At 48.2% G+C, this 22384-nt stretch overlaps 10 protein-coding genes across 10 annotated transcripts; 6 read left to right on the top strand and 4 right to left on the bottom strand.

The window, feature by feature from the left end:
• Window positions 1-493: 493 nt before the first annotated feature.
• On the top strand, window positions 494-1056 carry N7503_000513 (uncharacterized protein; the record flags this gene model as incomplete). Its single annotated transcript, XM_057060074.1, has 3 exons — window positions 494-520; window positions 549-742; window positions 771-1056. The coding sequence occupies 3 exons, from the start codon at window positions 494-496 to the stop codon at window positions 1054-1056; spliced, it is 507 nt and encodes a 168-aa protein (XP_056926997.1).
• Window positions 1057-1392: 336 nt separating this feature from the next.
• On the top strand, window positions 1393-2239 carry N7503_000512 (uncharacterized protein; the record flags this gene model as incomplete). The annotated part of the gene is made up of 3 exons (XM_057060073.1): window positions 1393-1559; window positions 1675-1988; window positions 2034-2239. 3 exons carry the CDS (start codon window positions 1393-1395, stop codon window positions 2237-2239), a joined length of 687 nt encoding a protein of 228 aa, XP_056926996.1.
• A 1931-nt stretch (window positions 2240-4170) lies between these two features.
• N7503_000511 (sugar porter family MFS transporter) lies at window positions 4171-5781 on the top strand (the record flags this gene model as incomplete). Its single annotated transcript, XM_057060072.1, has 1 exon — window positions 4171-5781. The coding sequence occupies one exon, from the start codon at window positions 4171-4173 to the stop codon at window positions 5779-5781; it is 1611 nt and encodes a 536-aa protein (XP_056926995.1).
• Window positions 5782-7163: 1382 nt separating this feature from the next.
• On the top strand, window positions 7164-8572 carry N7503_000510 (intradiol ring-cleavage dioxygenase; the record flags this gene model as incomplete). The annotated part of the gene is made up of 5 exons (XM_057060071.1): window positions 7164-7413; window positions 7466-7621; window positions 7673-7815; window positions 7878-8043; window positions 8121-8572. 5 exons carry the CDS (start codon window positions 7164-7166, stop codon window positions 8570-8572), a joined length of 1167 nt encoding a protein of 388 aa, XP_056926994.1.
• Window positions 8573-8846: 274 nt separating this feature from the next.
• N7503_000509 (NAD(P)-dependent alcohol dehydrogenase) lies at window positions 8847-10288 on the bottom strand (the record flags this gene model as incomplete). The annotated part of the gene is made up of 6 exons (XM_057060070.1): window positions 8847-8924; window positions 8974-9045; window positions 9103-9153; window positions 9214-9516; window positions 9577-10001; window positions 10078-10288. The coding sequence occupies 6 exons, from the start codon at window positions 10286-10288 to the stop codon at window positions 8847-8849; spliced, it is 1140 nt and encodes a 379-aa protein (XP_056926993.1).
• Window positions 10289-11236: 948 nt separating this feature from the next.
• On the bottom strand, window positions 11237-12050 carry N7503_000508 (uncharacterized protein; the record flags this gene model as incomplete). The annotated part of the gene is given in 2 exon segments (XM_057060069.1): window positions 11237-11433; window positions 11450-12050. 2 exon segments carry the CDS (start codon window positions 12048-12050, stop codon window positions 11237-11239), a joined length of 798 nt encoding a protein of 265 aa, XP_056926992.1.
• A 3778-nt stretch (window positions 12051-15828) lies between these two features.
• On the top strand, window positions 15829-17789 carry N7503_000507 (cytochrome P450; the record flags this gene model as incomplete). The annotated part of the gene is made up of 7 exons (XM_057060068.1): window positions 15829-16240; window positions 16293-16475; window positions 16531-16865; window positions 16931-17052; window positions 17107-17278; window positions 17326-17554; window positions 17602-17789. 7 exons carry the CDS (start codon window positions 15829-15831, stop codon window positions 17787-17789), a joined length of 1641 nt encoding a protein of 546 aa, XP_056926991.1.
• Window positions 17790-18548: 759 nt separating this feature from the next.
• Window positions 18549-19506, top strand: N7503_000506 (sulfurtransferase; the record flags this gene model as incomplete). Its single annotated transcript, XM_057060067.1, has 2 exons — window positions 18549-18709; window positions 18765-19506. The coding sequence occupies 2 exons, from the start codon at window positions 18549-18551 to the stop codon at window positions 19504-19506; spliced, it is 903 nt and encodes a 300-aa protein (XP_056926990.1).
• A 101-nt stretch (window positions 19507-19607) lies between these two features.
• On the bottom strand, window positions 19608-20120 carry N7503_000505 (uncharacterized protein; the record flags this gene model as incomplete). Its single annotated transcript, XM_057060066.1, has 1 exon — window positions 19608-20120. One exon carries the CDS (start codon window positions 20118-20120, stop codon window positions 19608-19610), a length of 513 nt encoding a protein of 170 aa, XP_056926989.1.
• Window positions 20121-20651: 531 nt separating this feature from the next.
• N7503_000504 (NAD(P)-binding protein) lies at window positions 20652-21760 on the bottom strand (the record flags this gene model as incomplete). The annotated part of the gene is made up of 2 exons (XM_057060065.1): window positions 20652-21045; window positions 21102-21760. The coding sequence occupies 2 exons, from the start codon at window positions 21758-21760 to the stop codon at window positions 20652-20654; spliced, it is 1053 nt and encodes a 350-aa protein (XP_056926988.1).
• Window positions 21761-22384: the final 624 nt, after the last annotated feature.

Below are 22384 nucleotides of genomic sequence, written 5' to 3'. Positions count from 1 at the left end.
ATTCACACCAATATAGCTGGGGGTGTATTAATGATGAAGCCCGCTTCAATTCCCATGTATTTTCCAATGCGTATTTGGCTCAAATGCTGAGTGCGCATAGAAGCTGGGGGATGAAATTACGACAAGACAAGTTTTTAATACGATCTTGACAAAATGAGCCTGTAGGTGTGCGTAATCTGTTTTATCAGTTAGCTGAGGATTGAAGCCATGCGACAACATCGCAACAAAACGATCCTTCAATGCGACTATGCCCGAATAGGTCGTTTGCCCCTATCTCTTGCCGGAGACTATCTCACGATCTACTCTTCATCGTTGTTAACCACTCTTCTTCTCTGATATATGTAAGAGAAACAATGTTCCTGAAGTTCATCATATCTACTCTACCAATCCTCGACCCCCTAATGAGCGATCCTGCCAGTCCGAGTACCCACGAGCACGAACTGAACATGATTGATGCTGAGGTGGAGGAAAGGTACCAAGTTGAACGCCAAAAATGACTCCATCCCAAGGACATGGACCAGTAGGAAGAATCCCTTTCACAAGAATAGCTGGACAACGATGACTTCACAAGAAATTGTAACGTCTGTCACATACTCAAAAAATGTTGCATAGTCATCGTCGGCGCCGGCTTCGGAGGACTCCTATTTGCCGTTCGTCTCATCCAAACTGGATTCCGCACCGTCGATGAGATCAAAATCGTGGATGAAGGCAGAGACTTCGGCGGCACCTGGCACTGGAACCAGTAATCAGGTTTGAAATGCGACATCGAGAGCTACACATACCTGCCCCTGCTGGAAGAAACAGGATACATGCCAGTGCGAAACACATCGTGGTATCGAGATCCAGGAGCATGCTGCTCAAATTGCCAAGAAATGGGATCTTGTTCGGCGGACTTCGTTCAAGACCAGTGTGAATAATCTGGCATGGCACGAGCCGAATTGTTTTTTGTATGCGACCATGAAGATTTCCGGTGCGTGTGGGTTTGTGCAGGTGAACTTCGTCTACCTTGCAACGAATTGTTGCATACAGCCAAGATACCGGATATTCAGGGCATGAATTCCTTCAAGAGAAAGGTGATACATAGTTCCTGCTGGGACTAGACTTTCACCGGTGGATGTCAGGCGCAACCAGATATGACCGAAATAAGGAACAAGCGGGTTGGAGCTATTGGTACCGGAGCAACTGCTGTTCAGGTCCTTCCTGAGTTAGCCAGGTGGGCAAAGGAAGTTATTGTTTTCCAGCATACTACCGCCAATGTGTACCCGCGCCACAATGAAGTTGCTCATGCGGAAAGTAAGTTCATGGGTCCAGGATGGCAGCGTAACGTGCCGAGAACTTCAATGCATTCCTCTCCAACGAGAACCCCCTTCCAAAAGTGAACATTATCAACAAATGGTTCAAGATGCCATCATACAGCGTATTGATTGGTGGTCCGTCAGACCTCGAGCCTGGGTACCTGGGAAAATCATCGAAAAGGACATGGTGCACCAGAAGGCAGATCGCGACCGGCTCTCGGAAATCATGGACGATCCAAAGGCAGCCGAATCGCTCATCCTATGGTATTGTTCATGGTGCAAGAGACCGTGCTTCAGCGACGAGTACCTCCAGACCTTCAACAAACCTAATATCACTCTCATTACACCAAAGGCGAGGGTACCGCGATGACTGAGAAAGGCATCATGGCAAGCCAATCGAGCATGAGCTGGACGTCATTGTGTTCCGCACTGGATATCGTCTCGCAATTGCGGTCAACCAAGGAAAGATGATCGTTACCCTCGGTGAAAATCAGTCTCTCCATGAAAAGTGGCGCAAAGAAGGCATATCAACTATTCATAGAGACTTGAGCAGCGAGGTTTCAAACCTGTTCTCCTCCAGGCCGTGGCAGGCACCGACCAGTGCCAATTACCCGTACATGCTTGACCAGCTAACCATCCACGTCGCAAGCATTTTGTCGGAGATGGACAAGGAGGCTCGGTCACGAAACCCTTGTACCCAAGGATAACATCTGTTCGTAACTGAACCGTATGGGAAAGACGAGGATGCGTGGGCTGCGGAGGTGCTGTCTCGAGCGCGAGGCCTCGCCCGTGTGAAGCTGTGTACCCCGAGCTACATGAACGCGGAGGGGTCGGTCGATCACATGAAACCAGAGAAAGCGCTGCAGGCGGCTGGGGCTTCCATCTGGGGAACGGGCATGACAAATTTCGTGGGGACTCTGGAGAAGTGGGGAGAGGGATTGTGAACAATCTCTGGGTACCATGAAAGATGATGAGTGTACGAGTAATGAGGGGAGAACCCCAGAAAAGTGTCTCATTTGAGGCACCGGTGAGAAAGGACTCGTCATTATGTGAGAGAAAGCATGTTTAGCAATCTCCCCAAACAGAAATCGAAAAAAGTCTATTATCACTTTATTTCCATGCCAAGGCCGAGTAACATGTGGGCAAGTGCCGACTCGTTCACCTTTCAGAATGCTGCCTTGGCGAAGCTCGGTTCCGATGATTCACTCTGGGGCCCCGGCTTTGCAAACTTTTACTCTAACGGAAACCTCTCACCGGGATGTCTTGGATTCTCGGTTCATTTGGAGAACATGGGGATAGAGATCCCGATGACAGAAAATCATCGACCCCGGGATCCCCGGGATTTGTAAAATTAATACACAGGAAATACTTGATCACTAGATGTCAAATTTCTTGGTAAACCTTCCAGAAACATGGAGATGCCTTGGCCTGCCAAGTAAATGATATCCCAAATTTGAACCAATCACCGGAGTAGCGTCCTTAAACGCGGCTCACAACCCAATTCCTCAACAGTCGACCCCTATGTTCGAGGGTCAAGATCCCATAACGTTAAACCTGCCATCGGCTCACGCCGGATGACCTTCATCCTCCAAGCTCCTAGATTTCTATTAGAAAAGGAAGGTGGGCGTTTCAATTTGCGGGACAGTGTTTAGTCTATAGACGCCAAGGGGTGCGCCAAGTACCTTTCCCAAGAAACGGCAAAGAGCGGATGCAACCAAACGCCTGTTTTTCCCGTAAGAACAAAAGGTGATTTACATTTTTACTGGTTCATATCCCCGCGTAGACTCTTCTTCATCCTTGGGGGTGGGGCGGTGCGGGGCAGAGTCTCCAGAAAAAGCCCTATTGAGCAGATTGAAACTTTCTTTTTACGTTTCCAGGCAAGCCATAGTCCTGGCGAAAGATGGTTCGCTAAATTGTGGCGGACACTGTAACTAAACCTTGTGCCAGCCGTGTTTTGTTCTGTGCGGTCGGCTACAGGGCCAGATTAAGCGATATTAGAGTAGCGATAGAAAAAAGCTAAAGCCCAGAGCTAGCCGGATGGGCTGCGATCTGCTACAGGGATTACTAAATAAAACTCACGGACATAGCCGTGGGTTCATGGGGTCACCCGATCGGATCACACGACTCGGGGTGTGGCTAAGCAGCAAGCAAGTAAGTGAAGAATTCACGGGCCGAGAATGACTGTGGCCGAGACGCACGAAAGCAGGTCACGCAGCGAAAAAAAGAGCGAAAAAAGAGTATTTCGGGTTGTGGCGCAGTTAGCTCCGGGGTGTGGGCCAATCAGCGTTGAGATACCACGGGCCTCTTGTCCGGTTCAGGGACTGACCCCGAGGGGCCCGAGAGACCAGTTCGGCCTGGACCCGAGAATCTGTTTGGCCAGTTTAATTTTGGTGGCTTTTTATTGGCGCAGGGTCTTTTCCATAGCTTTGTCACCCGCATCCAGGCCTTTCCCCAGGTTCTTGCCCACATGGCTCTCCTGCTTTCGGGGAAATCTCTGCCCACGTTATGCTCAATTGGATCTAGCGGGGTTTATTCCAGCTCGGTCCGTGGTATGGCATCGCTTCGGACGACCATTTTCTTGGGCCGAAACATCGGTAGTACCGTCTAGCTCCGTCTGGGGATTTTTTTTCCTGCTATTTTTGTTTGCGGGGATTTGTGGTATAGGGCGTTTTCTCAAGGATATAAACCACCATGTTTCCCCCTCTACTTTGCTTTTCTCCATCATCCTTCAATACAATCATCACAATCAACCTACTCATCTTTCTATCTTACTTCTCTCTTGACTAAGATTACTCGACTACACTTCTTCCAATCTACATCCCCAACCACAACTATACCTTCAAAGATCTTCACACCTACATCTGATCTCAATCAAATGCCAGGTGGTGCTGTTTCCCCTATCGGGGGCGTCGATGCTGCTCGCATCGAGGCCCCTGTCACCTTCAAGACTTACTTGATGTGTGCTTTTGCTGCCTTTGGTGGTATCTTCTTCGGATATGACTCCGGATACATTGGTGGTGTTCTCGACATGGACTACTTCATCTCCACCTTCGAGGGCTTGGACCAAGCCAGTACTGACCCCGCCAACTTTGTGATTCCTGCCTCAAGGAAGTCTCTCATCGTCTCTATCCTCTCTGCTGGTACCTTCTTCGGTGCTATCCTGGCTGGTGATCTTGCCGACTGGTTTGGCCGTCGCATCACTATCATCGCTGGTTGTATTGTCTTCCTCATCGGTGTCGCTCTGCAGACTGCCTCTAGCAGCATCGGTCTGCTCGTCGCTGGTCGTTTGGTTGCTGGTTTCGGTGTTGGTTTTGTGTCTGCAGTTATCATTCTTTACATGTCTGAGATTGCTCCTCGCAAGGTCCGCGGTGCCATTGTTTCCTCTTACCAGTTCTGCATTACCATTGGTCTGATGTTGGCTACTTGCGTCGACTATGCCACTGAGAACCGCGCTGACTCTGGCTCTTACCGCATCCCCATTGCTATCCAGATGGTCTGGGCTCTTATTCTTGGTACCGGCCTTCTCTTCCTGCCCGAGTCTCCCCGTTACTTCATTCGCAAGGGTGAACAGGAGAAGGCCCGTGATGCTCTTGCCCGTGTTCGCGGACAGGCCCCTGACTCTGAGTACATCAACATTGAGCTCAATGAGATCCAGGCCAACCACCTCTACGAGCTCCAGGCTACCCCCCAGGGTGGATACTTCGCTAGCTGGGCTGCTTGCTTCAGTGGCTCCCTCTGGGAGCCCAACAGCAACCTCCGCCGCACTATCCTTGGTACCTCTTTGCAGATGATGCAGCAGTGGACCGGTGTCAACTTCGTCTTCTACTTCGGAACCACCTTCTTCTCCCAGCTTGGCACGATCCAGAACCCCTTCCTCCTGTCCATCATCACCACCATCGTCAACGTCTGCTCCACTCCTCTCTCTTTCTACGCCATTGAGAAGTTCGGACGTCGCCCTCTCCTCCTCTACGGTTCCCTTGGCATGATCGTCTGCCAATTCATCGTTGCCATCCTCGGTGTCACCGACTACGACAACCAGCAGGCTGTCGCTGCCATGATCGCCTTTATCTGTATCTACATCTTCTTCTTTGCCAGCACCTGGGGCCCTGGTGCCTGGGTCGTTATCGGCGAAATCTTCCCTCTGCCCATCCGTTCCCGCGGTGTTGCCCTCTCCACCGCCTCCAACTGGCTCTGGAACTGCATTATCGCTGTCATCACCCCCTACATGGTCTACAGTGATGAGGGTAACCTTGGTCCCAAGGTCTTCTTCATTTGGGGCTCCCTCTGCACCTGTGCTTTCGTGTACACCTACTTCCTCATTCCCGAGACCAAGGGATTGACTCTGGAGCAGGTCGACAAGATGATGGAGGAGACTACTCCTCGCACTTCCGCCAAGTGGAAGCCCCACTCCACCTTCGCTGGTGAGATGGGTCTTACCATGGACAAGGCTGCCATTGCCCCTGTTGTCAGCCACCAGGAGGTCTAAGCCGTGACGATTACTTTCCGGCGAAATATCATGTCTTTCCTTTCTTTTTGCTTTTGGCTGGTCCCACATTCAGCGGAAATACCAATGTTTCATGTGCTATGCTACGATGTTGATGTTTGATTGTTACTCTGGTTGATGAATCTAGTGACTCAATGTACTTATATTCGAATATTTAATTTTATCACATTCTAAAAACTTCTTCCTATTCCATGTGTAGATTTTCAAGCCGTTTATTTGCCAGTGCGGAATTTTGGAATAAGAATCGCAATGCCCTCAAGCAAGCGTTCCAACGCGAATGCCAAGCCCTTCCGCAGCCTTGGCATCACTATACACTTCCGACATTTTACCGCCACACATGGCATCACACACTGGCGACACGTGCCTAAATTGACTTTGATTGCGAATCAAATCCTTCCTACCCCTGTAAGCTGCTTGGCATTCACAACATTAAATGCGCCCGTCAGGCTTTTTTGGTGGAGGGATATTTCCCGGCATGATGCCATCCTGCCAACGGGTTGCCAAGAAGGGGTACGTATGCTTCTGTATGCTCCGCGGCGAATACGCCATCAGGGACCAGACCCTAAAACAGGGCCTAGCATATTAACACCGTGATGCGCATGCAGCAAGAATAACTCGCATATCAGAAGGCGCGAATTAATAACAAGGATCGACTTTATCCAACCCCTTGACCAATCTGGAAACATACTATACCAAACTGAGCCACTGATATTGCATCTGGAATATCTCAGACCCCAAAACCACCAATTGATATTCAAAGACTCGTCATCACTGCAGATCAACACAGCAATCCTCCACATGCCGAACCCATTCATCCAAATAAACTTGGATCAGCGTTTCCTTAAAGCCCTCCATTGAGGACGTGCGCTGCATGACTCGTCAACTTGTTCTTGGCTTAACCCCCTGTGGACCCATGATCGGCGGACTGATCCATCACGGATCATCCGAGGCTAGAATTCTCAAAGTACTAATCCCGGGAGTTGCTTCCTGGCCCAATACCGAGACATATGATCGGCTTACCATGTACCGTTTTGGCTCATTATCCGGCTTCTGGGTCTCCCCAGACCACGATTGGTGATCCACTGCGGGCCCGGTACATGAATTAGGGACTCGGTACCTTTGAGATGAGAAATATTGAGACTCTGATTCGTGTGTTATGGGAATGGTGGCTCCATACCTTTCGTCAGCGTCCCCTAGTCTTGTTTGATGTATCATCACCCTGTTGGGGTATGGGCAAATCAACTGGGTACCCCAAGAGAGGACGACTTTCGTGGTATAAAAGGATGGAGGGCGACATCTAAATCCGATTATTATCGCTGCAATTCTCTCCATTTCATTCCAGTGTCTTGACTATATAAGTCATCATGGTGCAACTCACCTCTGCTCTTACCGTCGGCCTGGTCGGTCTAGCTGGTCTTGTTTCCGCTCACCCTGGCCACAATGTCAAGGCTGAAGCTGCTGAGCGCGCTGCCTTCTTGAAGAGCTCCAGCATTCAGACTCGCAGCCTCTCTCAATGTGCCTCGAAGCTCAAGGCTCGTGGTCTCGAGAGCAAGAATGTCGCTCGTCGCGAGCATGCTGTTAAGCATATTCGTCGCCGTCGCGGTCTCAAGAACGGTAAGTCTTTCAGAAAAAATGAGACGATAGTGCAAATCTAATTGTTTCACAGAGTCTCGGTTTCTCAAGGCCCGCGATCTTGACACTGTCGTGAACACCTCGCACAAGTCGAACTTGACTAACGTCGACATGTCAACTGATGCCAGCGTTCTGTTTGGATCCGAAGCTACCTGCATTTTGGGACCGGATGTCACTCAGGGTCCTTACTGTAAGTATTGATCGCAATTCGGCCAATCGAACCAGGGCTAATGACCCCTAGATGTCTCCGGCGAGTTGATCCGTGAGAACCTCGTCGAGGACCAAGAGGGTGTCCCACTGTACATGGACATCCAGGTCCTCGACACCAATACCTGCGAGCCGTTGCCCAACGTCTACATGGACCTTTGGCACTGCAACGCTACCGTAAGTCCCATGTGTTCTTCTCATTTGAAATGTCTACTCGATTCTAATCCGAAACCCAACAGGGTGTCTACTCCGGCATCCAGGCCAGCGGAAACGGCGACTCATCCGACGCAACCAACCTTGACGCCACTTTCCTCCGCGGTATCCAGGCCAGCAACAGCGATGGAGTCGTGCAGTTCGAGTCTATTTTCCCGGGCCACTACACCAGCCGTGCCACCCACATCCACGGTAAGACACGAAAAATTCCCTCACAACTCCCCATACACATCCATAGCAGTGAAACTCAGTCTAACTAATGTACTCAGTGCTCACCCACTCCTCAAACGACACCGTCCTCGCAAACGATACCCTCTCTGGCCTCTACACCGCTCACTCCTCGCACGTTGGCCAGCTCTTCTTCGACCAAGACCTCATTACTGAAGTCGAGGCCACATCTCCCTACTCCACCAACACTCAGGATATAACCACAAACGCCAATGACAGCATCCTATCCGAGGAGGCTGATACCATTGATCCGTTCATGGAGTACGTCTTGCTTGGTGATGATATATCTGATGGTGTCTTTGCTTGGATCACCGTTGGTATTGATTCTACTGAGAGTACCGATATTACTCCTGCTGCTTACTATACTGAGGAGGGTGGCGTTGAGAATGATAGCTCCAGCTCTGGAGGTGGTGGCGGTGGTGGCGGTGGTTCTCCTCCTGGTTCTTCTTCTACCACTACTGCTCGGGGTGGTAGCCGCACGCAGAGCGTTTAGGAGACTGGAATGAGTATATTTGTCTGCCATTAAGCATGAAATAGTGTACCTTTTTTGATCTAGTGAGATCTTGGAACAGGTTATTACTGTGAACCCTCTTGTTGAAAAGTCCAATTTTCCCCATTTTCTGTAGCCCGTTCTCATCTATATTATGAAAACATCATTTAGTTTATTAATTTGGTTCTCGCCCTGCACGAATTTAGTGTTATTGGTAAGTTAAAGTTGAACCATAAATCTTGATTTCCTATTTGCTACTATTCATCAAATATTGTGCCTAGTGCTTCCATACTAAGACTGGCTTGATAACCTCCCCGCTTTCCAATTTGTGGACAGCAATATCGTAGTCCGTGGCCTAATTACTCCGTTAACATATAGATATCAAAAACATTGAATCTACTCACATCGAAATAGCGAATAAAGGGCTCAAGGGGAAATTTCCCTTCACGGTACCATTTAATAAGCTGTGGAATGGCCTGAATCCAGATCAGTAAGATACTTTGTTAGTTTCTCGATGTATCAGTAAAACTCACAATTTGAGCATTACAGTCGCCCAGAACACATCCCATAATAGCTCGACCACTCTAGAACATATCCATAAACATCAGAATTATCTCCAGCCGGTATTCACGGTCAAGACTCACGTTTAGATGTTGTCCAGCTCGAACCTTCAGTTCCCAGCCCATTGGCGGCGAGCCAACAATTACCATTTTACCACGAGCGCGCGTAGCCTGAACACACTGTTCAATTATCGTTGGTACGCCGGTAGTATCAATAGCAATTGATACTCCGGTAGAAACAAATTTCCGAACAGCTTCGTCTAGCGTCGTGAAGCCCACTTCGCTCGTATCAATCGTATACGTAGCACCGAGCTGCTTCGCAAGATCCAGTCGAGACTTGACGCGATCAACTGCGATAATGGTCTTGCATTCCACGATGCCAGCGGTCTATTCCGATATCAGTACATTCCATCTTCGGTTATATAATAGGCAGTAGGGGAGACTTACTAACACAGACCCCATCCCCACAGCCCCAAGACCAGTAACCAGCACAGTATCGTTTGGCATAGCCATAGTGATATTCTGAATAACACCCATACCCGTCTGGAACCCGCAGCCCAATGGGGCAAACAGCTTCAACTCATCCAGATCATTGATGAGATCCTTAGCATTGACAACACTAGATTTGTTGACAATGCTATGTTTGGCAAAACTAGATTGTCCAAAGAACTGGGACCAAATCTTCTTCTCAGGATCCATGGACATTGATTTGTCGTGTCCGACGTAATTTCGATATGCGAATGTATCGCAGTATGCGGGGTGAGATTCCTGACATTGAATACATGCAGAGCAAGAGCTGAATGATAGGAGTACAGGATCTCCTACGCTGACAGATTGAACATTCTTGCCCACTGCACGGGCAATTCCGGCCCCTATGCTGCGTGTTAGTGACGTATTCCAGGGTTTGGATAGTTGCGGGGTAGGATTCAGAGTGAGTATTAAAGATACCTTCATGTCCGACAACTTTGGGGTATTGAACACCAAGTGTGCCGGCGGGAACGGAGGAGAGTAGAATATCTGTGTGGCAGATCCCCGAGGCGTACATTTCTATTAAAATTTCATCGTCGCCTGGGGCAGTGAGGGTGACTTCTTCAAGGGACCATTCCCATTTCATGAGCTCTTTAGGCTCGTGAGATACAATTGCGGTTGTGGATGTCATTTTTGTAGTGGTGTTTGGATTTGTGGAAAGGAAACAAAGTGATTGATTGAAATACTCTTATTTGTATTTCTGCTCGTCTATTGTTGTTGTTTCCCCTCGGGACCCCGCTCATCAGCCACGCGATCTCAATTAGTGCATGTGGGCCTATATTGCCGCGGTCCGAAGTACATCCCTCTCCCCTGGATATCATGTTCAATTAGAATATCAGTGTGTGCTCAATAGGTCGAACAAATATACCCAAGTGGATCCAAGGTCTTCATTTCCCAAGGTACTTCCCGGCACGGCCCGTACAAAACAGATCTCTGCGGTCGTAGCTGGTTTCGTGCCAAGATAAGAATATGCGAGCCGATCGACCCCACTTAGGTACTCACGAATCACAATCTTTCCACAGCTCCCGGTAAGGAAAGCACCGATTATCCAGTTCTGTGGGGTTCTTTTCAGCTACTTGCGGGGCCCATGAAAAGTTCAAACATCCTTAAATAATTCAACTCGTCTGAAATGCTGTATATTAAGTAGCGCTTCAAAGACAACAGATGATGAATGAGAAGATGACGCCGGTTGAAAATAGATAAATAAATGTACTATACAGTAGCAAATCAATTTAAGACCTTGATTATTAGTTCTTTACCTACTGTAGGTCCACTGAGCTTGAAGCTTGACAATAGTTGTCAGGATTTCTTGGCCCGGTTGAATGAGAATGTATCCACAGCAAGACCCTTGCTTTAGGCTACGAGATAAGCCTCAAAACCTCAAGTCTCCCGAAGATCCCGAGAGCTTGTCCGAGTCATGAGCTGCGCTAGTGAAGAGGTCACTTGAAAGGCGCACAGATCTCGACTCTGTGGCGCAGTAGTACTAGCAAAAATACCAGTAAAGTGAGTTTACGCCTTTGTATCTTTAGGATGCACGTGAATCCAGCAAAAGATAACAAACAAACGATAGTCATCGGATTCATCGGAAAAGTCTTCCACCAACGAAGTCTGTACAAGTAAAACCTCCATCACGAGCCCTATTCTTCACAACCAAATATACGGGACTCTCGGCGAAAACAGCATGAGCACTCTGACGTGCAATGCGAGTAGAAATACATATCAGGTCTTTCTCTTTGGTTTCCAGTGACAGCTCGATTCTTCTCACAACAACCACAACTGAACGCGCAACAACCTTTTCGATATTTGCATGCCGTTTTCTCTTCTTGGGAGGTCTGCCGGCTAGACTGATTTCTCTCGTCCTCGCGGATCCAGGCACCACCTGGACATTCGTGCAAGAGATCTTTGTACTGTCGCCAATTCTTGAACAGCAAATCCGATGCCTCTTTTGACTCTTGTCGGTGCTTTTCGAGTTTTTCTTGCTGGGAAGGTATCGGCTTTTTGCCAAGATCTTCAATCTCCTCTAGATCTTTGATCTCCTCAGTCTGATAAACGTCCCGTTGCGCCAGAACTCGTCCCTCTTGGAGCAGGGCTTTCTTTTTATTGAGGAAAGTAACTTGTTTCTGTTTTTCATCCTCCCCGCAAACGGCCTTGGCCATTGAATTTGCGCCTGTGGCGAGCCATTTTTGGTTTCTTTGGTCGAAAAACTCCTCCAGGTTTTTGCAGAGGTCGATGCCGAAGAATGTAAAAGCACCTATCACCGACACGAGGCAGAGGAAAAGTAAACCAGATATTAGAGCAGTAAAGACGGCGCCGATCATCAAGACCAGCATGTACAGAAGTACCAGAATAGCTGTGTCACCGTCGATACCAGCGACGCTAGGCAAAATATCCATTTTGAGCGCTAGGAGGGAGATTTTCCGAGACGGCGAATGCGTGACAAGAAATCGACCTTGGAGAAACCTGTATGACTATCGAACATGAAGCGACCATATATTATTGTTGCGACTTCCTTTATATATTCGAGACTACAAGGCAGAATTTAGGAAGGTGCGGCTGCGATCGGGATCACCTCGGCGAGGCTTAGATGACGCGTGTTAGCTCCCACCATAACAACGCTAAGTCACGCTAAGTTTCGCCTTATCGTCCTATTACGTAGCAGATAACTAACAACCATCGTCAAGAGCCTCATGGGCCTTGAGTTGCACAGGCTGCGTCGTTCAAGTCCGAATACCCACTTTCCACTTCGTTGAATGGCATCTCACATCAGGTGGAGTCTCCCTATGTTGAGATCCAATGAGAGTTTTGTGAGATTTGTAGCAGAAGTAATCTGAGATACCATTTGGTAGCTTCGCATCAAAGCCTTCGGATCTTAGCGTAGTCATGGCCTTGAAATAAAGAAGCCACACCTGCGATGTCATTGACGCTGCCAACAAAGAAACAGGTCACGTGTTTAAGGTACTCCAGTTGTATGCCACTGCTCAGAAAACATATTGCCTCATCTTCAGAAAATATTTTCCTCTACAACTAAACATGCTACCACATACTTGACATCGTTATCCTCCCCATGTGCAGCAAGTTGAAAATCTAGGCAGCAGCGCACCGAAACATCCATGGATATATAAAGAGAAATATCTTGCTCTTTCTTCTTTGCTTCTCTACCATCTCCCAAGGTCAACTTTCCCCGGCAGCCAAACTGGTGGGGAAATACAACCACATCATCAAAGTGAATCGAGAATGAAGCAGAGACTTACATGCGAGCTAAGACAAGAAGTGTCCGGGCGAAAGTCATGTGAGTTTCATTTGTCATTTACTTACACGCCAGACCTTCCAAATAATAACTTGAAGTGCAATGCTGACTTGGGTTTCAGTGAGAGAAATGACTAGGATTCGCCATGATGAGCTACCGAATGATTGAATTAGGGATGACAAGTAAGGCTATCAACGGTTTTCTGACCTGTAATTCTCTTATGAAAAGGACAAGAAACCCTATGGAATAAACTCAGTCTACAACCAGAAAGGGGACATCAATACTGCTGTTTTCACTCAAACAGCGAGCGCCGCTGATTGCCTTGCGAAATTCTAGCCTCATGATAGGAACGGGCTGCCTCTCTGATGAGTGGGAGAGCTTGATGAAATGTGTTGGCCTTCAAATGCAGTCCTACAGAATGGAAGATTGCCAGTATGTGCGCGGATTTGAGACTGGAACTCGAATTATGGGTTGTGCGATTCTTACGAAGAAGAGAAACCAGAAAAAAGGGTTCAGTGAAATAGCACACTTTCATGGATATGAAAAGTGCTGCGCGCGAAGCAAGAAGTAAGTCTAAGTGAGCTTGGGTTGACCTTTGATTTTGGTTTTCTGACTCTCTGCATCTTTCTAGCTGCCTCCAATTGCTCGATGGAGGTAGAGTTTCATGCGACTTAGGCCTCGAAATCACGGAATTGGATGAGAAAAGAGGCCCAGGTTCCAATACTCGATTATCAACCCGCCATGTGGCTGGTAGCTCAATCAATGGTGTCATTTTCATTTTACACTGAGATGTGGAGGAAGTGGTCAGTAATGAACAACCACGGCTATGGAGTTGGGCCGGTCCGGCTGACAAAACAACATTTAGAATGCTATGAATATGGCAAAGGTATTCTCCGACTAACAGAAAGGCTCAAACACCCTACCAGACGACCTCGCCAGAGACGCGATTAAGCGCATCTGACGCTCATTCACGGCAGACGTATACATTTTCAGCTGTGACAGAAATGAGGTCACGTCGCTCGTTCGCTTTGATGAATCAGAACGAGACCCACAAACCAACCGGCATTGTATACAACGCGCTTAAGAACCTCGCCGTGCCACTTTTCTAACGTCTTTACCGCGGATAATATATTTTTCGCTAGTATACCGCACTTGGCCCGCTGGGTGGGGGCCCCTCCACCAACTTGCTCCAGTCGATCGAAAGCCTCGCGGGCTAATCCTATGCTTCTAGCTTTCCATACCTCCCTCACCTATCATGCTTGGTGGCACTATTCTCTGCGTCAGGGATTCCTTATCTACCCTCGATGAATGGCGGCAAACTGGTAATCTTCAACATCGTTGCCCGCGTTACTCGCGCCACTCCTGGACCTACCGTCGGCTTACACGTTCGGTGTCTCCCTCTGCTATGGCGACCCTGACCACAAGAAATCGCATCTCATTTGCCTTCGGGATGAGAGACTTTGCGGTATGCCAACAATTCGCTTCTATCAGTAAGAGATGTGGCATACCGTTGCTCGGACCAATGACTTTCAGCGGGTCCATTACTTTGCTTTTAATACTGTTCGCAGTCAGCACACACAATACTTCGCACGTCGAGGACGATGCTTTCTTCAGGTTAAGGCAGACGTTAAGCACTTCCCTATTTATATTTTTATTTTGGGAAGAAAGGTATAGTGATCAACTCAGTGATGTTTTAGACAACTCAACAGGCTAATTGGTCAACAGTGGGCTCAGGCCGTTGTGCTGAAGCACGTCCGGAGTTATATACACAGCCCAATGACGCTTTGCTAGGCTTACTTCATGGTGCAACATGCGAACTAAGGGCCCAGCGAGAAAGATCTCTGCTGAGGTTGCACCCAAAATAGGTCAGGCTATAGTGGGATGCTCGAAGACAATACTTGACTCTGATCTTACATGAAGAAGCCGACCCAAAGACTACATCACGGCGTGACTGGGCTACAGTATAGGTCAGTAGTTGGACTAATATACTAACAAGGATCGATCACTACGAGGCACGGGGCAATTCTGAGCCAAAAGTGATAGGCGATGACTTATCAAGCCTGAAAACTTTAGCAGGGTATTTATACCTAATCTCTGTCCATGCAAGTGTGCTCGCGGTTCTGGTCGTTGACTTGTGAAGAGACAACTTATCCTTGCTACTGGAAAGAAAGTGGCAACTGCGGGACGAAAGGAAGATCCTGGTGTTCCTGATAAGGAAAGACACAAGAAACATCCCTGCCCACGCACGGAGGAAGAAAAGTGCAGTAAAAATGTATCTTCCAATTGCACAACAAGAAGCCACTGCTGGAGGAAACATGGAAAAGCCGAGGCATTGGAGGGCCCTTTGGTTTGCGACAAGCCAACGGCGAAATACGATGGCCGAGGCGACTTTCGGGAGAGCGGCTCAACAGACTGAAGTGAGCGAAGGATTAGGTTGGTGATGCTGAAGCGCTGAAAACCAGGAACAGTCAATGGATTCCTGTGCCGAAACTTATACCATTTAATTTGTTGAGCCTCACTTTTCACTCATGCTTGAGTCGCCCATTTGTGAGATAGTGCGAGACAATGGACATGAGTTTCATTCAGGGGTACGAGTGGGTTAAGAAATTCAACGAAAGGGTAGATCGAAATCCAGATGTTCGTTTCCGAAGAAATTGATGAGTATGCTACTATTCTTGCCTTTTCAGGGAGGCACATTCTTTTGATAAAAAACCTCGTTGTCGCTAAAAAAGTCCACTTCATGAAGGTATACCCCGCAATTTTCATTAGACTGATTTTGATTGGAGGAGACATGTCACACTGCAGCATGGATAAACCGACCTGCATGAGTGTCGCAAATGAGGGGAATGCTAGCTGGGGTGTGCTGGGGTATTTGACTTGTTAGTCCCTCCCACACTGACCCTAAAATTGATTTGTCTACAACCATGTTGTTAAAATCCTTTGAGGCGCTGCCGGTCATTGCTGGCCTAACAGGCGTTAGTATCCATGCTCTGCTATACCGCCACGGAGAGTGGGACACGAAGGCACCAGCTGTCGTGATTAACTACGCCATTATATCGGCAATATTGATTAGCGTGGAGTACCTCGGCATTTTGGAGAAGAGTGACATCCCAACCACCCCAAATTGGTCTTTGAGGCTCGTCGCATATCATTTATTGGGAGTCTATAGTAGTATGGCCTTCTACCGAGGCGCATTACATCGACTGAATAAATTCCCTGGGCCGTTCCTTGCGCGACTTTCAAACTTCTATGTCACTTTTTTATCGGCCAAGAACTTTCGTTTGTACGAGGAGACACAAAAGCTTCATAAGAGATATGGTGATTATGTGCGGATTGGTCAGTATCACATATGTGTCATCGTTGAAAGTCGCTGACTCTCGCAAACAAGGCCCTACGGAACTCTCCATCTCTGACCCGGCCGCCGTCAAGCTAATTTACAGCTCTCAAGCGAAGACTCAGAAAGGACCGTGGTACAATTGCATTGAGCCTCGAGTTTCACTTCAAACTGACCGAGATAAGGCATCTCATGCACGCCGGCGAAAGACCTGGGATCAAGGGTTTAGCTCACAAGGTAACACCGACCAAGCGCGAATGCGACCGACATACTAACGAATCTTTGCGGACAGCATTACGTGATTATGAGCCCCGCGTGGTCCACTATACCGCCCAACTGATGCAGGCCATTGAAAAGGGACTGAACGAACCGATGAACATGACCAAATGGTTCAACCTCTATTCGATCGACGTGATGGGGGATCTTTCATTCGGACGGTCTTTTGACATGCTCGCAGATAACGAGGACAAGTACTTCCTTAACCAATTGCATGCCGACATGAAAATGATTGGGCTGTTCAGCCATTTGATGTGGCTGTTCCCGTTCTTCAAGCGCATTCCTGGAATCAATGCCGATTACCTCAAATTTTGGGGGTGGCTTGATAATAATGTCCAAAATCGTATCAAGGTAAGCCTGTGAAAATATACACAGAGATTAAAAACAAAAAAACTCTGATGATTTGATACTCTTAGAACCCTCCAAGTCGCCCAGATGTCTTCTCATGGCTTCTGAAGTCATTTGAGCAAGGCGCTAAGACCGAGCAGGACCATCATAACCTACACGGAGACACGTACCTCATCAGCGTGGCTGGAAGGTATAGAGCTGTGGAGGGCCCATTTTAGTTCGCGAGGCTAACTGCTTGCATTAGCGATACAACCGCAGCGACTTTGACGAATTTGTTCTTTGAGCTGGTAAAGGACCCTCAACTACAAAAATCACTTCAATCAGAATTAGATGCGCTACCGAACATATCCACAGACCAATTGACAGGCCTGAAGTTTCTTGATGCTATCATCAATGAAACTCTTCGCATGCACCCTGTAATTCCCTCTGGATTACAGAGACAAACTCCCCCGAAGGTCTTCAGATAGGCGAGACATACATCCCTGGCGATGTTATGGTCGCAGTGCCTATGCATGCATTATTCAGAGGTATTGCCATCCGGGTAACACTTATCTCAGTTTCATCGCTGATCTTTGATATGAACTACACAGATGATAGGGCATTTGAGTATCCGAACGAGTTCAGGCCAGAGAGATGGACGACGAAACCCGAGCTTGTGAAAGATGCTTCGGTATTCATTCCGTTCGGAGCCGGTACGTCTCATACCATGTCGTACGCACCAAGTACTAATATACTTTAGGTCCATACGTTTGCGTTGGGAAACAGCTCGCATTGATGGAGATTCGCCGAGTGACTGCCGAGATTTTGACTCGGTATGACGTTTCTTTCGTGTCTGGATTTAGTGAGACATCTTTCTGGAATGGGAAGCGCGACGCATTCACTTTGGTTGCGGCACCTATGGAGTTGACTTTCAAGCGTAGGAATTAGGTGGGGAGGAGGTTACGTTGCGAGAGATCATGGCACTAGAACGCGAAAGGGAAGTTGTATTTGAACTGGAATGGTATCAACATGTTGACCGTGAAAGTACTTGAAGCCTCGTGTTCCAAAAGAGTCCGGCTTAAATCCGAACTTTTTTGGAAAGGATTTTGAACGCTTTTTCGTAGATCTCCTTCGTTTCTGGCCCTGCTTCAAGCTCTGCACTGCCTCAGTCCATATGCCACATTGTGGAGTAGATCTCCGGGGCGTAGCGTGGCGCTGAGCTCTGACTCATTCGTGTGCGTCGCAGGAGAGGTCTACTCAGATTAGGGTCTTTCGAAAGTTGTGAGAGCTGAAACCCTTGTGGTAATTAGGCGGTTAGACATCAAGCCAACCAGAGTCGCCTGGCTGATTTCTGGCTGCAACCTTCATAGGTGCTACGTGTCATGCATAACCCTTTACCTGTCGGCGCTTACAGGTGAAATTCCACCTGCAAGCACGAATTTGGGATGCTCTAAGGGCACTCATGACTAGATAGAGCAAACATTAGGACATAGTACACAAACCTCAAGAAGCGATGCTTCAAGTCAATTTTGGTCATTATTTCATCCCGCCTCATCCAATTCCCCGATGTCGGCAAAACACCCCACCTGAGCCGCACAAAGTTCTCCACCTTTTTTGCTCACCTCAACCATAATCAAGCATAATTATTCCTTATTATATTCAGGATCGCACATTGCATCAGCGTACTGGCACTCTACTTCAAACAATATGAGCGCCCTTTCAGACCCCTTTAGGACATTGTTTATCTCCCCGTCCGAACTCCATGATGCCGTGTCAAACAGCCAGGAAAAACAACGCATTATCCCAGTAGCTGCCGGCCGAAGCGCTACACTGGCCTCTTATGAATCAAAACACATCCCGAACTCCATGTACGCCGATCTTTGGCATTGACCAAAAACGAGACCCGCCGCTGACAAGATCAAGCTTCTTCAACATGGACTCCATCAGCGATACTAGTTCCAAGTATCCGGTAATGATGCCTACCGCTTCCCATTTCTCCGACTGCATGGCCGATCTTGGTATTCAATCAGAAGATGTCATTGTTGTTTATGACACTTACGAAATTGGATTATATTCCTCGCCGCGTGTCGCGTGGACATCCCTTCATTTCGGCTTCAAAAATGTCCATGTCCTGAACAACTTCCCTCAATATGTTCAACAAGGGTTCCCTGTTTCCAGTGGTCAATTACGAGGACTATCACGCTCGCTGTCTCATTCGAAAACAACTTCTGTCCATGGATCGCTGTGCCCAGGAGAAATCATTTCCTTCGAGGAGTTGCGCGACGAGATTCTTGCGCAGCCCAACGAAAGACCTTACCAAATTCTTGACGCCAGACCTTTCAACCAATTTTCCGGCCTTGATAAGGCCGCATATGCATCTTTGCGGCCGGGACATATGCCGGATGCTGTGAGCATTCCGCTAGCCTCCTTTTTGACGGAGGAGAAATGTCTACGACAAGTGGACGAGCTTCGGGCTCTTTTTACGAAGGCTGGTGTGGTTGAAAGCATGCCTGCTGTGCTGACGTGCAACTCTGGCGTCACTGCCTCTGCATTGGGCTTTGCATTGCGTGTATGCGGCTACAGTATGGACTTGAGGCTTTACGATGGTAGCTGGATGGAGTGGGCTGACAGAGTAAACGAAAATGGCTTGATAGTTACCAACTAGACTGTCTTTACATATTTCGACCATGTAAATAACCTATAACCCAAAGATGATGCCCAATATAAAACTGATGGATTGATTTGACACTAACAGCCGCCGACAACTCAAACAATCCAGTGCCATTTCATTCCCAGCCTCTGGAAATACCCAAATAACCTTCCCTTGGGTACATACCCAGCGAATGTCCTTTGCCAAGCAGCTGCAAAGGAGCCCTCAATGGGACCCAGCTCCCCAAAGCCGATTAATTCCAGAGCCCATGGCATCAACAGGGCTAAGATTCCCAATGCAATCAAGGTAGCGTACTCAGGATGATCGGTCGCAAACTTGACAGCAGCATCCTTGCTCTTGGCCGCTGCGTCAGCAGCTGCCTTTGCCATTTCTGTGCCAGCATTGATTGCGTTCTTCAAGCCTTCCAGTATAGCTTTCGCGATGGCCTCCGACCAACTATCGATGAATACTTCCTCTCTCAACTGTTTGCGGAGTGATTCGACAGAATCGGCGTTCAGGATTCTGGTGACGATATCGGAAGCGATGGACTCGGGAGATCGACCGTCGGCGGGAGGGAGTGGGTCATCTGCCAGAGTTCCGAAGATGCAGTCCCGGATAAAGTCGAGCATGTTGGAATCGATGATCGTTAATTTGAACAGAATAATGATCGGTCTGAATTCCGTGATGTTTGAAGAGGGGCTCCTATTGATGACGGAAATATATCCGATGGTAAGAGCGAGGAGGATTAAAACTTCGAGGATGAAGGTATGAACTTTGGAAAGAAGGGAATGGAGGGGTTGCGTGCTCCCTATTTAACGTACTTCATTTTGTTACGGCGTGCCGTAGCGATCATTGGCTTCAATGCGCGATTTCCTGTTTTGTCAGCCAATTTCAAACTGGGCTGCAGTGCGGCTTGCAGCGCGTATTTAACTAAATAGATTCAATTTTAGATTTTTTTTTTTCACCATCGAATGTAGAATATTCAATCGGGAAAACATAGTCTTACTGATGCGCTGGTGGTATTGACTTGAAACAAGCCAGCCTAAACTCCTACACAGTATTTATAGAATCTGTCTGTCTATCTCTTTCTCCCTCTCGCGCGCGCTAAATTAAGCCCATGCTTGGTCCTACGTCAGCCACGCTCTGACATCCCATCTCCTTTAAACATCGCGCAGTCCTGCCTCATGCGCAATTCCCGACTTCCTCGCCTCCAGAATCTGCAGCGTCTGCTCAAACACTTTCTTCTGTGCCCGCTGCCCGACCTCTGTATATATCCACGCTTCTACATCCTGGTTCGACCCATCGCTCTGAAACTCGCCGTGCGAACTGGCGGGAGCTGACGCGCCGAGGACGAGGGTGCGGCTGCCAACCTCGGTAGTTCGATCTAAGATGCGCCGTATTAAGCGTAGCACCATGGGAGCTTTGCCGCTGTTGCGCTCTAGGTTGGAGGTGCATAGACCAGGGTTAACGAGATTAATAATCACGCTAGTTGAACCAAGGCGAGCGACAAGTTCACGCGTGAAGAGGACTTCTATAAGCTTAGTAGCTTGGTATCTATAGTAAGAAGATAGATATTAGTAACTATATATAAGTGAACAAAGAAAACTAACCTTGGTTGCTGACTAAAGTTACTCTTATTATTCAGCTTCGTATATAGCTCAGGGAAATTGATCTCCGGGAATCTAGTCAATCGGTGCGCCTCAGAGCTCACAATCACTAGATGTGGGTATGGCTCCTTCTCCGCTAATACAGCACTCGTCGCCTCAAGCTTAGGTAAGAGGGATAGTGCTAGTAAAAAGGTATTAAGAACATTAACCTGGACGGCTTGTTCATAGCCCTCGTAGACCTTCCACTCAGGCGAATTTATTCCTGCGTTGTTTACCAAAACATCTAACCGTGGAAGGTCTGTCTTCACGCGATCAGCGAATGCTAACGTTGACTTAGTGCTCGAGAGATCGAGGGGCCATATCTCGATAGCATCCGGCTCGGAGCGTTGCGGATTGTTCCGCAAAATATACTCTTTAGCCCCTTGACCCTTGGCAATAGAGCGAACGGCGAGGATCAATCTGGCGGAGTTGAGGCGGTAGAAGTGCTGTGCGGATTCGAGGCCTAGCCCGGAGTTGGCACCGGTGACGATCACGGTTTGCTTGGCGAAAGACTGGGTTGGGAGCTTGGGGGTGACGAATAATTGCGAGTAGAAGAAAAGACGAAGCCCATAGCCGAGATTGGGGCTAATGGGGAAATCCTCCCGATTGGAGTTGGCGGACATGTGTACGGATCAGCGAAATGAAGTGAGAATTGTTAGTACAAGAAGGCCGAAAGAATTCATTACCGATCAGATGTATATATACAGTCGCGCGAATGGATGTAAAATATCTGTGGAATCCGTAATGATTAATAATTGATTCGCTAATCAAAGAGATTAATTCACCCAGATTGTAGCCTACCGAAAACCCTAGAAGTGGGGGATAATTCCACCGAACAACTACTCTGCTCCTGAATGCACCCGAGCCCGACGGAGAGCGGGATAATTCGTAGCCCGGGAGAGCAGAAACGCGCAAGGATGATTGACATGGTGCTTTACGCGAACAAAAAAAAATTCTCTTGCCTGCGTACCCTGCACTAATAAGAAGGCGCCCCGAGAAGCCAAAGAAACGAGCGGAGAAGAGATGGTTACAAACGAGGTTGGCTTCGCACCATGGATTGATTGCCTTGTCAAGAGCTGTTGAATTACGTACCTTTGCGTCCACTGAAATTGGGAGAGCATGGCCTCCCTATCTAATCACTGATCCATTCAGGTCTGGAGGAGCAGCTCCTGCTCCCTTCCCACTGGAGTATCACACCCTGCAAGCTGGCTCTTGGTCTAAGAGCGCCCGATTGAGCCCAGCGGCTA

This window comes from Penicillium pulvis (genome assembly GCF_028828015.1).
Source record: "Penicillium pulvis strain IBT 33274 chromosome Unknown contig_10_segment0_segment0, whole genome shotgun sequence".
Lineage (NCBI taxonomy): Eukaryota > Fungi > Ascomycota > Eurotiomycetes > Eurotiales > Aspergillaceae > Penicillium > Penicillium pulvis.
This window is presented reverse-complemented; position numbering and strand designations above follow the sequence as displayed.